The 17,564-nt window shown below is 40.2% G+C and overlaps 1 protein-coding gene across 4 annotated transcripts in view; it reads right to left on the bottom strand.

Moving 5' to 3' along the window:
- Positions 1-17,564, bottom strand: part of MCC (MCC regulator of WNT signaling pathway) — a gene marked incomplete at its 5' end in the record, with an annotated part of 462,921 nt that overhangs the window by 316,009 nt on the left and 129,348 nt on the right. For all 4 annotated transcript variants that reach the window (XM_079916632.1, XM_079916633.1, XM_079916631.1 and 1 more), the window contains one exon: positions 9,401-9,615. In XM_079916632.1, the coding sequence (XP_079772758.1) occupies positions 9,401-9,615 (215 nt within the window). The remainder of the gene's footprint in view (positions 1-9,400; positions 9,616-17,564) is intronic.

Raw genomic sequence — 17,564 nt, 5'->3', positions numbered from 1 at the left:
CTCCTGGAAGGGGATCTATGACATCTGAGTTCCTTCTGAAGGATCAGTCTTTAGGCAGATAAGGGGAATTCAGAGAAAGCCTCTCCCTGTATTTATGGTTTTCCAAGTGCCAGCAGCTCAAAATAATCAAAACGCCAAAATGACATATTTTAGAGTGGCATGCACTGAACTCCTGTAGTCATATTTGGGGTGGTATATTCTGCTACCCTCCATTCATAAACGGTAAGCCAAACGAGGTTACATCTCCTGTAGGCTCAGATGACTTGTAAGGAGCTCTAATATGACTTTGAAAGGGTAACCAGTAATCTTCCATTTCCAAATTTTTGACAACTCTTTAAGAATTTTCAAACTCCTTGATGATTTATTTTGAAATTCAGTTTCAATCATTTGGAAGTGACAATTCAAGATTCTGAAGAAATTTTTTTATCAACCCTATATTCTAGACCTATCCGTAGCTACTCTCAAAAATCCAATATTTCAAAAAAAAAAATCCAATATTTCATTTGTACTGTCTTAATTTCCTGAAAATCCCAAAGTTGATAAGCATGCCCTATGCTTAAGAATTTCCTGTTCATTGATTCTGAACAATGTCCAGAAGAGGGTGCTGACAGAACAATCAGCCTTGCTCTGACCACAAAGACAGGACACATCCTCTTGACCAAAGGTTTCAATATGGGAATCCCAAGTTTGGCAAGTACCGTAATGATCACAGCATTATATTAGGATCATTAGCATCACAGTAATTAATACTACCAAAGAAGAAATGGAAAGTTCCTTATATTAAAAGCAAATAAGGGATACATAAAAAAATTGGTGAAGACATGGGGAGACAAATGACGACTTTAACTTTTCATCAGCTTTTTATATTGGTTCAAATACTTTATAGCTTTTCTGTTTCATCTAAAAGTTGAGCTTTACTTTGAGTTCACATGATCCCCAAGGCAGCTTTTATTTTTATTTTTTTTCAAATATAATAATCCTGTTGTATCTTTTTTTAACATCTTTATTGGAATATAATTGCTTTACAGTGGTGTGTTAGTTTCTGCTGTATAACAAAGTAAATCAGCTATATATATATGCGTATATCCCCATATCCCCTCCCTCTTACGTCTCCCTCCCACCCTCCCTATCCCACCCCTCTAGGTGGTCACAAAGCACCAAGCTGATCTCCCTATGCTATGCGACTGCTTCCCACTAGCTACCTATTTTACATTTGGTAGTGTATATATGTCCATGTCTCTCTCTCACTTCGTCCCAGCTTACCCTTCCCTCTCCCCGTGTCCTCAAGTCCATTCTCTATGTCTGCATCTTTATTCCTGTGCTGCCCCTAGGTTCTTCAGAACCTTTTTTTTTTTTTTTTTAGATTCCATATATATGTGTTAGCATACGGTATTTGTTTTTCTCTTTCTGACTTACTTCACTCTGTATGACAGTCTCTAGGTCCATCCACCTCACTACAAATAACTCAATTTAGTTTCTTTTTATGGCTGAGTAATATTCCATTGTATATATGTGCCACATCTTCTTTATCCATTCATCTGTCGACGGACACTTAAGTTGCTTCCATGTCCTGGCTATTGTAAATCAAATACTTTATATCTTGTACATGACTTCTTTTCTAGTATAATCAGTCATAATTAATCATTATCAATGAATTATCAATATTTTTCTTAACACAAATTAATAAACCTGGTAATAAATACTTAAAAAACCAAGTAGCAGGACTGCAAGAATCTATGAAGAAACTGATACTTTGTTCAGTAATTTATCAGGGTTGTAGCTAGAAAATAAAACTTCAGCTGTGTTTTATGCTTTATAATACTTAAATATGTCACTACTTAGAATCTATAACATTATAATTTATACTTGCACTCTTCTCTGAAATACAAATCTTTGGAGAGAAAATCCATCAGCAAACAGGCAGTATATCCTTTCCACTGCATCTCTTCTCTACTAAACCAAAGTGTTTCATTTTGTTTTGCTGATAGTTTTAGGAATACAGTACAGATTGCACTGGCAGTTTCTCTGCTGCTCTGTGGTGCTAAGTCAACTTAGCTAAGCTGGAACTATGTTTCCCAGAGTTCTGTTTCCTGTATGGTTCTGTCTGGACATGAGAGACACTCCATGTGAAGGCCAGAGGTGGCAGTGAAGAAGTCATACTATTTATGCTCTGAAAGTTGTTGCCAATCTGCTGCTTTCCTCCTTGGTGAATCAGACTTGTAGCAACTCCAACTTCCCAAGGCCACCTCCTTCAGCTTCTCTGAGTCCCGGGCTAGATGTGTGTGTGGTTCCCTGATAATGGGTGCCAGTTCTCCTGTGGGTCATCCACAGCATCAGGGTTGGACATGGTTCAGAGATAGAAGTGGGTTCCAGTTTGTCCTCATGGGGTCTCAATTTGTGTTCATGCATTCGCACTTGTCCTGCTGTCCTCTACATCCAGCTTTCCTTCTTATCTGCTGATCTGATAGACCTAGAGTAACTTTAGACTCAACACAGACGCAGAACAACAGCCTGCATAGATTGCTTCACCATAGATCCTTTATTCTTTTTTTTAATTGAACTATAGTTGATTTACAATGTTGCATTAATTTCTGCTGTACAGCAAAGTGATTCAGTTATACATATATATATTCTTTTTCATATTCTTTTCCATTCTGGTTTATCTCAGGATATTGAATATAGTTCCCTGTGCTATACAGTAGGACCTTGTTGTTTATCCATCCTATATATAATAGTTTGCATCTGCTAATCCCAAACTCCCAATCCATCCTTCCACCACCACTCCTCTCCCTTGGCAATCACAAGTCTATTCTCTATGTCTGTGAGTCTGTTTCTGTAGATCCTTTATTCTATATCATGGTTAGCCATTCTGCTTCTCAGATAAAACTCTAATTGGCACAAGTTTCTATGCACAACATCATCTTGTTGCCTTTGCATTTTAAACAGTGTGTTAAGCCTCAAAGTCATAATAGGCACTGTGTCTGGCAGAAGGAGAAGAAGACAGGTATTTGGTAGTAGAAGAAAAGAAGGGATGCTTAGAAAGGTAAATCTTGTGTAGGATGCTATCAGAAGCTTCTCAATGTTAAAAATGCCTGTGCCAGTTATCAGTTTACCTCTCTCATCTCCAAACCCATCTTTCCTTGCCCTGCTTTATGATCCTGAAGATGGACATTTGTCCCGTCAGCAGAGGCACTGGAGCGCCACTGGGGGAGAAAGGGAATGCTGGTTCTTCGGGACTCTTCCCAAGGCCAGTAGCACAGGACATGCAGTGGCACTCATCCCCAGTATGTTTCAGTGCCACCATTTAGGGCACCTCTTGGTGGGTTTTGCTACCACTCTGGTAGGCAGCCTCCCAGTGAATTCCTCTGTGGGCACTTTCTCAGTGATGCGCCAGTGGGTGGCATCCCAGCCAGCTGGGCCGACACTCCAGAGAGCTGGCTTCCTGCTGCCAACCCTGGCCCACGGCATCTCAGGGAATTTCTCTGCCGTCCAGTGGGTACCAGCCACTCCTTGTCAAGGGGGTCTGAATCCCAGCCCTGGGTGAAGGGAGGCCCTCTTCCAAATATATTCCTTCCTTGGGTACTTGACTCAGTTTTAGAGGAAGTGACTGCTCTTCATGTGTACTATTCCTGTATTCACTAGATTTTCCTGACTCCTCAGTAGGTAATCCCCTGCTACTAGTTAATCACTTTTTATGTTAAACTTTCCCTGTGTGAATTAGTGTGTGCTTCTTGTCTCCTAACTGGGCACCAATAAAATGCCTTTTGCTCTTAGTAGCTACTTTAAAAAAAAAAAAAAACCCAAACCCCAGAATCTAATTGTATTAGTTCAGGATTTGTTCTAGAAGGAACATAAATTACTTTTAATATGGTTTTATAAGTGAAGGGATTGCCCAAGTGTGCACTTTAGAGAGGCTATTTGCTTTCTTTGGCCACTTATAAGGGGTATTTCTCAATCTGGGCTCCATGGACCACTGTGAGCAGACCCTGAGTCAACTATTGCCATGAAACAAACCACCCTAAACACAATAGTTAAAACAACAATCTTTTATTATTTCTCACATATTTGACAGGAAGACACCAAAGTCACATGACAAACAGTGAAGATATAGGAAAGGATGAAGAATTGGGGTTCAAAAGTCCCTTTACCACAGGGTCCAAGGAGTTATCAAGGGTCTATCAGTTTAAATCATATTTTTAAGTTGTGTATTTTCCACTAACAATGAAATATCAGAAGGGAATGTAAACAAACTATTTGTTTTAAAATCACATCAAAAAAATAAAATACTTAGGACTAAACCTGACCAAAGAGGTGAAAGATTTGTATGCTGAGAACTACAAAACATTAATAAAGGAAACTGAAGATTATTCAAAGAAATGTAAAGATATCCCATGCTCTTGGATTGGAAGAATAAATATTGTTAAAATGGCCATATTACCCAAAGCAATATACAGATTTAATGCGATCCCATCAAATTACCTATGACATTTTTCACAGAACTAGAACAAATAATCCTAAAATTTATATGGAAACATAAAAGACCCAGAATTGACAAAGCAATCCTGAGGAAAAAGAACAAAGTAGGGGGCATAACTCTCCCAGACCTCAGACAGTACTACAAAGCTACAGTAATCAAAACAGTGTGGTACTGGCACAAAAACAGACATATGGATCAATGGAAAAGAATAGAGAGCCCAGAAATAAGCCCACACACCTATGGACAATTAATTTTTTTTTTTTTTTTTTTGCATTACGTGGGTTTCTCACTGTTGTGACCTCTCCCGTTGCGGAGCACAGGCTCTGGACGTGTAGGCTCAGTGGCCATGGCTTACAGGCCCAGCCGCTCTGCGCCCTGTGGGATCCTCCCAGACCGGGGCATGAACCCGTGTTCCCTGCATCGGCAGGCGGACTCTCAACCACTGCGCCACCAGGGAAGCCCCTGGACAATTAATCTTTGACAAGGGAGGCAAGAACATACAAAGGAGAAAAGACAGTCTCTTCAGCAAGTAGTAGTGGGAAAGCTGGACAGCTGCTTGTAAACCAATGAAGTTAGAACACACTCTCACACCATACACAAAAATAAACTCAAAATGGCTTAAAGACTTAAACATAAGACATGACACCATAAAAATCCTAAAAAAAACATAGACAAAACATTCTCTGAGACTTGGTCAGTCTCCCAAGGCCACAGACATAAAAGTAAAAATAAACAAATGGGCTCTAATCAAACTTATAAGCTTTTGTACGGAAACCATAAACAAAACAAAAAGACAACTTATGGACTGGGAGAAAATATTTGCAAATAATGTAACCGACAAGGGCTTAATTTCCAAAATATACGAACCGTTCATGCAACTCAATAACAACAACAAAAAAACAACCCAACTGAAAAATGGGCAGAAGACTTAAACAGAGATTTCTCCAAAGAAGACATACAGATAGTCAAAAGGCACATGAAAAGATGCTCAAAGCTGCTCATTATTAGAAAAATGCAAATCAAAACTACAATGAGGTATCACCTCACACCGGTCAGAATGGCCATCACTAAAATGTCTACAAGTAACAAATGGTAGAGAGGGTGTGGAGAAAAGGGAACCCTCCTACATTGTTGGTGGGAATGTAAAATGGTATAGCCACTATGGAAAACAGTATGGGGGTTCCTTAAAAAACTAAAAATAGAGTTGCCATATGATCCAGTAATCTCACTCCTGGGCATATATCCAGAAAGGATGAAAACTCTAATTCTAAAAGATACATGCACCCCAATGTTCATAGCAGCCCGATTTACAATAGCCAAGACATGGAAGCAACCTAAATGTTCATTGACAGATGAATGAATAAAGATGTAGTATATACACACAATGGAGTATTACTCAGCCGTTAAAATAATGCCACTTGCACCAACATGGATGCAACTAGAGATTATCATACTAAGTGAAGTAAGTCAGAAAAAGGAAGACCAGTATCATATGATATCACCTATATATGGAATCTAAAATACAACAAAAATGAACATATCTACGAAACAGAAACAGACTCACAGACATAGAGAACAGACTTGTGGTTGCCAAGGGGTGGGGGGATGGGGGAGGGATGGAGGGGAAGTTCTGGGGTAGCAGTTGCAAACTAGTATATATAGGATGGATAAACAACAAGGTCCTACTGTGTAGCACAGGGAACTATATTCAACATCCTGTGATAAACCATAATGGAAAAGAATATAAAAAAGAATGCATGTATATGTATAACTGAATCACTTAGCTGTACAGCAGAAATTAAAACATTGTAAATCATGTATATTTCAATAAAATATATTTTTAAAATTGTGCATTTTCAATTCAGTGAGAAAATAAAGAATATAATCACCGTCATAGATTGCAAGTCCCTGCATTTGCATTTTGGTCTGGTTCTCACCAAGGATCACCTTAAGTGAGAATGTACAACTTTATTTCTTCACTCGTGGAGTTATAACTTAAAAAAAAAAACTTATTCAACGTATTCTAATGAATACTACTGAATAGGTCACCACCATTGATTATGTGTTCATTATAAGCTTTTATAGACATATAACACTGATAAAAAAGATTTTCACATTTTGAGTTGTGGAGAAGTCATTCTGGCTTATACATGAGTTAACCTGAATTTTATGCTAACTAAAATACCCTGTTTGTGGCCTATCAAACATACTGTACATCTGCTTTAATTAATAAAGAAAAGGGCCAGAAGCAAAGAATGTTTATGTTAGAAATAAAGATTAAATGCCTCCCTTTCTGGGACGCCAACGCTAGTACCCCCTCAATGATAAGACACCCTTCCCAGCTGCCAAGACCATGCTGACTTGCTATGTACGTGCTGATCTGTTTTTTTTTTAATCTTGAAGGAATGTATCCCTGACTTGTTTAATGTTCTTTGTTCTGACAAGATATAAAACTGCGCTGAAAACCATGCTTCTCCAGGGCAGTTCCTCGGAGCTATCTGAGAGGCTGTCTTCTGAGCTATAGTCCTCAGCTGGGTTCAAATAAAACACTTTTCTATTACTATTTTAGGTTGTTTATTGATTATTTTCATCAAGAACATATATACAGAAAAGTGTGCCAAATGTAAGTATATGAGTCATGACTTTTATTTATTTTTTTGGCTGTACTGTGTGGCTTGTGGGATTTTAGTTCCCTGACCAGGGATTGAACCAGGGCTCTCCGCAGTGAGAATGTGGAGTCCTAACCACTAGACTGCCAGGGAATTCCCAGGTCATGACTTTTTTTTTTTTTTTTTTGCGGTATGCGGGCCTCTCACTGTTGTGGCCTCTCCCGTTGCAGAGCACAGGCTCCGGATGCGCAGGCTCATCAGCCATGGCTCACGGGCCTAGCCGCTATGCGGCATGTGGGATCTTCCCGGACCGGGGCATGAACCCACGTCCCCTGCATCGGCAGGCGGACTCTCAACCACCACGCCATCAGGGAAGCCCGGTCATGACTTTTAATAAAGTGAACACTCCTGCATGGGCTGGGTGCTCAACATGTAAGGGGAATGTTTCTCAAACTGGCCTCTGCAAAGGTCATCACAGGCAGGGTTCCATCAGTTCCAAAACTTCACCAATAATACAAAAAGAGAACCTGGCTGTGGGAAGCCCAGGGGCTGACCAGGATTGAAGGGAGAACAGAACAAAATCCAAGCAGTTACTGGAAAGGTTAAGAATCAAGAAGTCAAGCAGAGGTAGGAAACAGCCAACTCCTGCTGTTTTCACCAGTAGGTCTGCTGAAGAAAACTGGTGGGCCTCAAGCCCTGAACCCTTCAGAGCGGGGGCCACTAAATTTTGATCAGTCTGTAACATAGATTCTTGCTATAACCCATACTGCCACATCAGTGTCTGTCTTGAAAAAGGCTGAGCTGATACAGTAAAGAGTAAAGTTCAACTTGCTGCAAATTATTTGTAAAAGCAGAGCCTAAATCCAGGCCCATGACAGAGAAAGATGACTTATTTCCTGCTACTTGCCTAGTCTCCTGGGCACACAGGAAGATGAGATTAGGAGAGTTAATAGTTCTACTCAAACTGAGCAAGAATGTCCTTGAAGGGTGACCAAGTGGCAAACAGTGCAATAACTATGGGTTCTTTTACAGGTTTTATGAGACATAGTTACACCATAGTAGTGATTGTGTGTGTGTATGTTTTTAATATATTTAAAAATTTTTTAGAAAAGTTGCAAAGATGGGACAGAGAGTTCTCACATACTTCACGCCCAATTTCCCCTATTATGAATATCTTACATGATTATGATACAGTGTCACAATTAATGAATCAATACTGATAATTATTATTAACTAAAATCCATAATTTATCCAGGTTTCCTTAGTTTTTACCTGATGTCCCAGTCAGGGTACCACAAATAAGAAGTTGTCAGATCTTCTTAGGATCCTTTTAGCTGTGAGTTTCTCTTTCTCAGACTTTCCTTACTTTCGATATCCTTGACAATTTCACAGAGTACTGGTCAAGTATTTTGCAGAATGTCTTTTAATTGGGATTTCTCTGATGATTGTACTGTAATTTTTGCTGTGTATTTAGGATCGTTAGTGCCTTCCAACACGTCACCAAAAATGTCAGAATTAGAAAATATGCCTCAAACACAAAAAGTCTGAAAACCACTAGTCTACCTCAAAGCAGATTGTAAATAGACGTAAATGAAGTTGTCAAGATGCTTATACCACCTCTGGTTTCAAACGTCAGTTTCAAAAAGCAAGGTAGGTTTACGGACCTTTCACACAGTGGCTAGATAGCAACCCTAATTTATAAACTGTCTGCACGTCACCCCAACATGGCCCGGGTCATCAGCCAACCCACCTCGTTCCCCAGCTCTAGCTTAAAAGGGAAGACAACAGCTTTTCACCCAAAGGTCATCACGGTACTAATTCATCCTGAGGTAAAAAAGTTTAAACTAAGCATAATGGAATTCTAAGCTGTTCCATAGTTTTCAACAGAATATGTTTTTAAAGTACAAGCAGAAACAATGATCAAACTTTCAATGAAATATTTTCTTGTTTGCTTTTCAAACGAGTAAAGCCCAAATTAGGGAACACAAAGAATTATATCCTATTGACTTGTAATGTCTGGTCCCAGAAAATATTCTGTGGTGAAGCCATTGTGGATATTCTAGTAATTAAATCTGTACAACATACAGACTTAAAACATTTTTTAGGCGACCACTCTGCTCTCAATAGTGAGAGTGAAGTCACCAATCTTAAGTATTTGGAGCCCTTAACATTATTGGCAAGGCTGGGAATGGTACAACATTTAGCTCAATAAAAAAGACAATACCCGATATGTCCCCTGGAGCTCAAAATTCAAATTTTGTATTGGCATACACACAGGCCTAAAGATGTGTTCTCTGAACCAGAAAGGACTCACCGTGTTGGCCAGCTCTAGATAGCTTCCTCCTACAGAGTTGCCAAAACGCGGGGACTGTGTGAGCAGCTTGTGGAAAGCAGCAGCCTGCTGATGCAAAGAGCTTCCCCCATACTCAAGAAGCTTCTGTAGGGCTGACTGACTCTGCAAGTCCGGGCTCTGGAGGTCCCTGGCTCCCGAGTCGTATTCCCAGCTTTCCCTGGCCGCTGATAAGGCACCTAGGTCCAGGAGAGGCAGGGGCGAAAAAAAGATGTTTCCTATATTAGCCTGGGGGAGGCCAAGAGGCAATGATTTGGAACCTCCTAACTCATCCACGTGCCAGCGCGTCAGAACACATGTGGCGCCCAGGCTGCATGCTAAGCACTTTCCCTTTCAGAGTGACACATGGGGAGCTTGGAGATAAAAGCAGTTTTGGGCAAAGCATTCAGAAATAACTATCCAATGAATGTGTGCCTTCCCCGCACCCCAAGAGAAATGTTTAGCAAAAAGCACAGAAGAGCCAAGAAAAGGGAATCCAGATCAGAGCTACAGCTGTCTGTGATTTACAGTGTTACTGTATGATTAGCCTTCTTACTGTCATCCTTTTTCCCAGTCGAGGAGGATGGAAGCAAGAGAGAAGATAGAAAGTTAGATACGGCACTTTGTCATAATTTTCTAGTGTCCGTGTGCTCTTAACTGGAAGAAGCTACGGGAAGCTAGACTGTGTTTGCCAGTTAGGTGTAGCCACATGGCTGAGCTCTGAACAATAGAATGTGAACAGAAGTGATAAGCATAGCTTCAGAGGCTAGCTCATAAAACCCCCAGCATGTGGTTCTTCAGGCCCTTTGCCTCTGGCCCGGTTCAGATGGGCATGGCACCCTTGGAAGCCACGTGGTACAGATGGCAAAGCTGCACGATGGAAGATGCCTGGATCTGTGAATTACCTCCTGCCAGGAGGCTGTTGGCTGAACCCAGGTACCATGTTAACTTTATGTGATCAGGAAAGGGAAACTTCTTCTGTGATTGATCCACCATATATTTTTGGTTTGTGAGAGCAGCTAGGATTACCCTAACTATCACAGCAGATTAGAACCTAATTAAAGATGATAATCATAATAACAGCATGGGTAAGTACAATGAAAAGTAGACCTAGAGAAGGTCTAAACCCGACTGCCCTCAAGGATGGGCGATATTCAGGGAAACCTTACTGGAGGAGAAAGACTGATGCTTCAGTCTCCACCTTTGCTAGAAAAATTAGATTTGGGGTAAAGCTTGCTTCTTTGTGTTCACTTCTGAGTAGAAGTCCCTTGCGGGTGCAGCTGGCTGGTGGATCCTGGGTCACATGCCTCTATCTTAGCTGTAAAGGAGGCTGGGAAATTTGTTTTCTGGCTTCCACTTTGGGGAGGTAGGATTTGTAAGATGAGACCTTTCCTAAGCATAGGAAGAGTACGCAAAAGGCCTGGGCGGCCAGAAAATACGATGAGCTACACACTGTTCCGGGGACAGAGCAGTGAGCATGATGAGTTGCAGTCCCTGCTTGTGGAGTTTTCATTTTGGTGGGTCTTTAATACATGACTTTTAATTTTAAAAAAGGGATTCGTTAAAATGATTTAATTTGTACTATGAAAGGAGAACATATACAGATTCCTCTATAATTTACTTGAGTATAATTACATAGAGCAAACTACAAATTATGTACAGCAGGTTCTGATGTGAATTTCCAATCTTCCCTTATTGGGTATTGGTGAATTTCATCAATGGAATTAGGAAAACTGTCTTTGTCTGGAACCACTTCAGATGGTTTCCCTCTACTGTTCATGTTCTGCTGATCTTGAGTCAGCCTGACACAACACTTTTTTCATACAATGCTGTATAGCTGGGGTGACATGTCTTTGTACCAAAGCAGACAACTCTGTTGTTATGTTTGCAATTGCCCAAAGTTTATTTTAATATTAAAGTCTATCAACTGTACTGCAAGGGTGGCTTTGCTTTCCATATCAGCATAGACTCCAAAATGCCTGCCCTTCCTCCCCACTGCTCCTCTGTATGCTGTCTGCCTAGCTGCCACACATTCTCTGTCCTGGCCCCAGCAATGTGTGGCCAGAAGACTGATCGATCTTAGAGTTGAAAGATGGGTTGAATCATTGATGGCCTCATAGCTCATACATAAGGCAAAAAAGCATAGCGCTGGGTCCTTGCCTTTTATGTTTCACCACGGTATTCCCAGTACCTTGCACATAGCCTGTGACATATCAGGAATTTAACACACATTTATTGAATGGATTGCTGAATTATTCACAGTTGTAGTACCTCAGGGTTTCACTTCTTAACCAAGAAAAGCAACATGGAGATTAATTTTAAGAATCAAGATAAATTATACACTTAAACTTTTTCTTCATGCAAAGTTCTTTATGAGAACTTCATTTCAAATAATAAATCACAACAGTTCTGGGATAAGACAGCCCAAGGAAGCTTCATTTGAATGTATTATGCTGTATTAACAGACCGAAACCCAGTTTCGGGCAGAGTTATAAAATCAGGTTAGCCAAGCTCCATGTTAATCAGCAAGATCAAAAGGCCCTCACTCTATTACCATAACAATTTTTGCTGAAGTGGTGCTGAGAATTCAGATCCTCTGCTAAGGAGCCAAGGTAATCATATTGGCATCCACATAAATGGACCACAAAAAAACAAAGTGTATTTAAAAAAAAATACAGTAGATGTGTATAACTGAGTCACTTTGCTGTACAGCAGAAATTAACACAACATTGTAAATCAACTATACTTCAATTAAAAAAACACAGTAGACTATTCCCATTACTCTCTTTTAATCTGTCTTCACATTACATTTTTCTGGATAAAACCCAACATTCCTGAGGCAAAATTCGCCATTTAATCTGGAAGAACTCACTGAAAAATTTCAAAAATGTAGGTCTAGTAACTATCTTCCTTTTACCCCTCGAAGCATGATGGTACCTGAGGTTTACAGGCTCACTCTCAGCCTCATGCCAGTCTCTTTTCACTCCCTTGCTCACCTCAAAAGAAGCCTGTTGACCACAGGCAGATGGCCATGTTTTCTTTTCCTGAACATGGATACCATGTTCTATTGTCCCCCATGCTCACGATGCTCTCTGATGTCTCTTTATATAAGGACACTAATCCCATCATGAGGGCCCCATCACCATGACCTCATCTAACTATTCCCCTCCCAAAAGCCCCATCTCCAACAACTATCACATTGGTGGTTAGGGCTTCAACATATGAATTTTGGGGGACACAAATATTCAGTCCATAATAACCACTGAGCAGCTGCTCTCCAGGCCAGTAAGGACAGTGACTGTACAGCATCCCATTAAATACCAAAGGCCAAAGCACTCCCTGGGCCTAGAGGTCTCTGCATACACAGAACCAAAGGAGGCCATAATATCTGCCACCATAATCCTCTAGGGTGCTCTGAAGTAAGAAGTAAGATTTATACTTTTAAAAATCTGAATGTTTAGTGTTTAAAGGTGGCAGAGCACAGATTCCAAATGCTTCTCTTATCAGAAAAGCACAGGAAACAAGCGGCAATTTGACATCTTTATAAAATACATCACTGGGAAAACCCTGCTTTCAGAGAGGATGCTGCAACAGAAAATCTGCCAAACATTGAGATCCTTGCTCTGGTGGGTACCTGTCTATAAGCTAGGGCTTCAATCCCATTTTCAAAGTGCCACCCAGGTTTGGTTCCAAAGCCTGCAATTAATGCACTTATTCACCAAAGGCACTGTGCCACCTTCCCATGGGCCAAGCTCCTTGTGAGAATCAGGCAAACCAACATTTGGAACACCTGAAATTTACCTTAAAGATACTACAACAACCATGACAGCTAACATTTATTCAAAGCCAATAAGGGCCAGGCACTGTTCTAAGAACTTTACATATATTATCTTATATAGATCTACCCACAGTCTATGAATAGTAAAGTCATTTTTCCATTTTAAGAAAAAAGGTATTTTCTCTCTTTTAGCTTCATTTTATAGACTTTGCTCATTTGCATAGAATAGTAGTTAAGAGCTGGGGTTTTGTGGTCAGATTCACTGAGGTCAAGTCAAGAGTCACCATGACCAGCTATGTGACCTCAAGCAAATTATTTAACCTAAGCTTCAGTTTTCTCATCTTTAAAATGGGGCTAATAATACGTATTTCATAGAGGTGCTGTGAGAGTTAAATAACAGTAAAATATGTAGAACGTATGAGACAATCCCTGGTATATGACAAACTGATCCAGAAATGTGAGCAATTATCTGGTCACACTTCACAACTTTAGTTATTTGGAACCCATTTTGGACAATTTATTAGGGAACAAATATATGAGAGAAATGTGTACCTCCCAGGTTCTGAAAGGTACCTGTTAAAATTACCAATTCTTTTTGTTTTTATTTATGAGCTGTTTTTTTTATTAATTTTTAAAAAATTTATTTATTGTTGGCTGTGTTGGGTCTTCGTTGCTGTGCGTGGGCTTTCTCTAGTTGCAGTGAGTGGGGGCTACTCTTCGTTGTGGTGCAAGGGCTTCTCATTGCCATGGTTTCTCTTGTTGTGGAGCACAGGCTCTAGGCGTATGGGCTTCAGTAGCTGCAGCAGGCGGACTCAGTAGTTGTGGCGCGTGGGCTCAATACTTGCTCCGTGGCATGTGGGATCTTCCTGGACCAGGGATCGAACTCGTGTCCCCTGCATTGGCAGGCAGGTTCTTAACCACTGCTCCACCATGGAAGTCCAAAAATTACCAATTTTTAAAAAACAAACCTTTGGCACCTAACCAGTGGCTAAATTTTCATCAATAGTTTTGTACTTAATATCAGCATTATAGACAATAAAAATAGCCAATTAGGTCACGGCCAAAGTTATGTTTCTCTGAGTATGGAATATTCCATTAACAACTCACAGTCTTTGGTTATCAGGTTTGATAGACTTTGCTTCTCTATTCTACTTGGCCAATTCCTACGTCCAGAGGACACCTGGCCTTCCTAACACCTGTGGCCAGCACCATAAGGAAATCTGCACAGCCCGGCAGTGGCAGCAGCAAGGGCTGAGTAGATATGATTTATTCATCAGACTTGTGCTCTGGCCACCCTAGACACCCCTGTTTTCTACCTCCAGTTCTTTCTTTTCCATCCTTCATTTGAATGCCCGGGGCCTCTCATCACATCACAGGCAGGTGATAATGCAGAGTGTTTAGGGGATCCTGAGACATGTATTAACAGTATTTTATGAGTGGTCATTAATCTTTCATTTATGTGGATTGTTTAGAGAACACTGCCTAATTTATTACCTTCAGTGGCGAGAGAGAAAATACTCCTTTTGAAATACTGGAAGCAGCTACCTTTCTGAATTCAGAACTACCCCACTGACAGAAAGAAGCACAGGGGAATTTGAACAAATTGGCTGCCAGGTGTCAGCCTTCCCTGTCATAGCACATTTACTATTTCTAGATAATACTAACATCAACAGAAGCAGCAGTAAATCCTTTAGTCCAAAGGAGAATCACCATATGAGTCTTTGGTCATTTATTAATGTCAATTATTGGTACAAAATTCAGGAGCTCAATTCTCATGAGGGCCTCTAGCTTCCTACAGCACAAATTACATGCAAACACAGGCCAATTGTCTTAAAATCTGTGTCTGTGGTCTCAAGGAGAATTGGGTAGGAAAGGATAGTTTAAAAAACCTATGTATCCTTCTGAGAAAAAACAAAAAAACAAAAAGTAATTCGAAGCACATATCCTACTAAGGGGAGGTGAACCTGCTGTATAGCACAGGGAGCTCAGCTCAGTGATCTGTGATGACCTAGATGGGTGGGATGGTGGGGGGAGTAGGAGGGAGGTCAAGAGGGAGGAGATATATGTAAAATATAGCTGCTACACTTCGTTGTACAGCAGAAACTAACACAACATCGTAAAGCAACTCTACTCCAATAAAAAAAAGTCAGTTCTTTGGCCTTTGGCAATCTTTAGGAAGTGAGTCTATTAGCATCCTATTTTGAATACAGGTCACATGTGTCCTATCTGGGGACAATACACTGAATTTCAATGGAACATTAGGAATACAGTGGAAGATGCATTTTGAAATGCAACTCCCTCCCCTCTCCCCTAACTCCAAGACTATTGATAGGTGACAAAAAAGAAAGAAATGAAGAAATGTATTTCTTATTGAAGTGCGCTTACCAACATCATCATCATTAGTGGATATTTCTTAATGTTCCACTCTGTACAAGTAAATTCAACAGTCCTTAATGTATTTAAGCACAGGCTTGAGAACACTAAATGGAAGATAGTTTAGAGACAACCAAAGGGATAGCTGGAACTAACAGCCTTTAAAATTCTTCTCCAGCTTGAGAGTCTATTGTTCTGTTCTTTCCAACTATAATATAAAAGGCAAAGTGTCTGCCCTTCAGCAGTTAATAAAGATGTGGTGGTAATCATCTTTAACCTTTTTAAAAAACTAAAAATAATATTTGGCAGCTTGCTATCTTGGTTTGTCTAAACTAGACCTATGAAGGAGATAAGCAAGAAGGTTGATTCGGGGCTGAAGAATTCAAAGGAGAATTTAGGGAAAGTGTGTTAAAATGAGGAGGCATTGGAGTAAAGAAGAGTTAACTGAGTTTCACTTGACCCTGAGGCTGGCTTGGGGTTGGGGGGGTAACACCTATGGTCTACAAGACTTTAAGATTTTTTTAAAAAGATCTGTTTCTCTTGGTATTTTGGATCAACCTATCCTTCTCTTACAAGGCATATTAATGGACCATGTATTCAGTAAGCCCTTGGTAGTCACTGATTTTTAAGTACCATAAGACTAAATGGGGATAATGCTAATCTGGACCTATTCTCTGTGGTGAGAAGCATCATACACATCCTTTGGTTGGCATGCCCATAGGGATGGTCTTATTTCTTGGATGAAAATTAGTCTAATCAAAATGGGAAAATGCCGGGGAAGGGTGGGGGAAGGTGGGGAATACTCAAATAGGAATACAAAAATTGAATGCTGATTCCAGCTTCTTAGCAAAAAATAGAATTATTTTTTATTCCTGAAAAGTTGGCATTTTCGTTTAAGCTTTTAAAAGGTGGTAGGTTATATTAATTTTCCAATGTTAAACCAAGCTTGCTTTCAAGAGACAAACCCAACATACTCAAAGTGTGTGATATCTTGTTTATGTATTATTGATTTTGGTTTGCTAGTATTTTGTTTATAATTTTTGCATCTCTGTTCAAAAGTAAAATTGGCCTATAATTTTTCTTTCTTACACTGAACCTCTCATGTTTTGGTATCAAGGTTATGTGTGAGTCTATGTGAGACTGGAATTATTTGTTCTTCCAGTGTTAGGTAGACCTTGCTGGTGAAGTTGTCTGGGTCTTGAGTGTTCTTTGTGGAAAGATTTTTTTAAATTACTATTTTAATTTCATTCTTAGTTATAAAACTATTCAGATTTTATATCCCTTAACGCATTATAAAACTATTCAGATTTTTTTCTTTTTTTTTCTTTTTTTGCAGTATGCAGGCCTCTCACTGTTGTGGCCTCTTCCGTTGTGGAGCACAGGCTCCGGATGCGCAGGCTCAGCGGCCATGGCTCACGGGCCCAGCCGCTCCGCGGCATGTGGGATCTTCCTGGACCGAGGCATGAACCCGTGTCCCCTGCATCGGCAGGCGGACTCTCAACCACTGCGCCACCAGGGAAGCCCATCTACTATTCAGATTTTATATTCCTTAATGAATCAGTTTTAGTAAGTTCTATTTTCTGGAAATTTCTTTATTTCTTCTAGACTTTTAATTGTATCAGCAGAAAACTATTTATATTATCTTCTTTTTGTTTATGTTTGCAGCATCTCTAGCAATGTCTGCTTTTCACTCCTGATACTGGGTATAATAATCCCTTATTTGGCTTGACTGGGTGACATAATCTTGACTCAGTTGCTATATGAGCAAATTAGAGGCCCCTGGATGCCCTATTCCTGCTACAAACATGCTACGCCTACATAGCATATCACCTCAGCCAACAAACCCAGATATTGCTAATCAACAGTGCCCAGGTGCTTTGCATTCCTAATGCTGGACCAAGAGAGTTCATGGTCTTCTTTTCCTCTGACCTCAACCTGGAGAGCCTTCCTGGACTCCATGCTTGATTGGGTTGCCTGTTTGGCAGTAAAACTTTCCCA

This window comes from Stenella coeruleoalba (assembly GCF_951394435.1).
Source record: "Stenella coeruleoalba genome assembly, chromosome: 3".
NCBI lineage: Eukaryota > Metazoa > Chordata > Mammalia > Artiodactyla > Delphinidae > Stenella > Stenella coeruleoalba.
The sequence above is the reverse complement of the archived record's forward strand: the minus strand, read 5'-3'. Positions and strand labels throughout refer to the sequence as shown.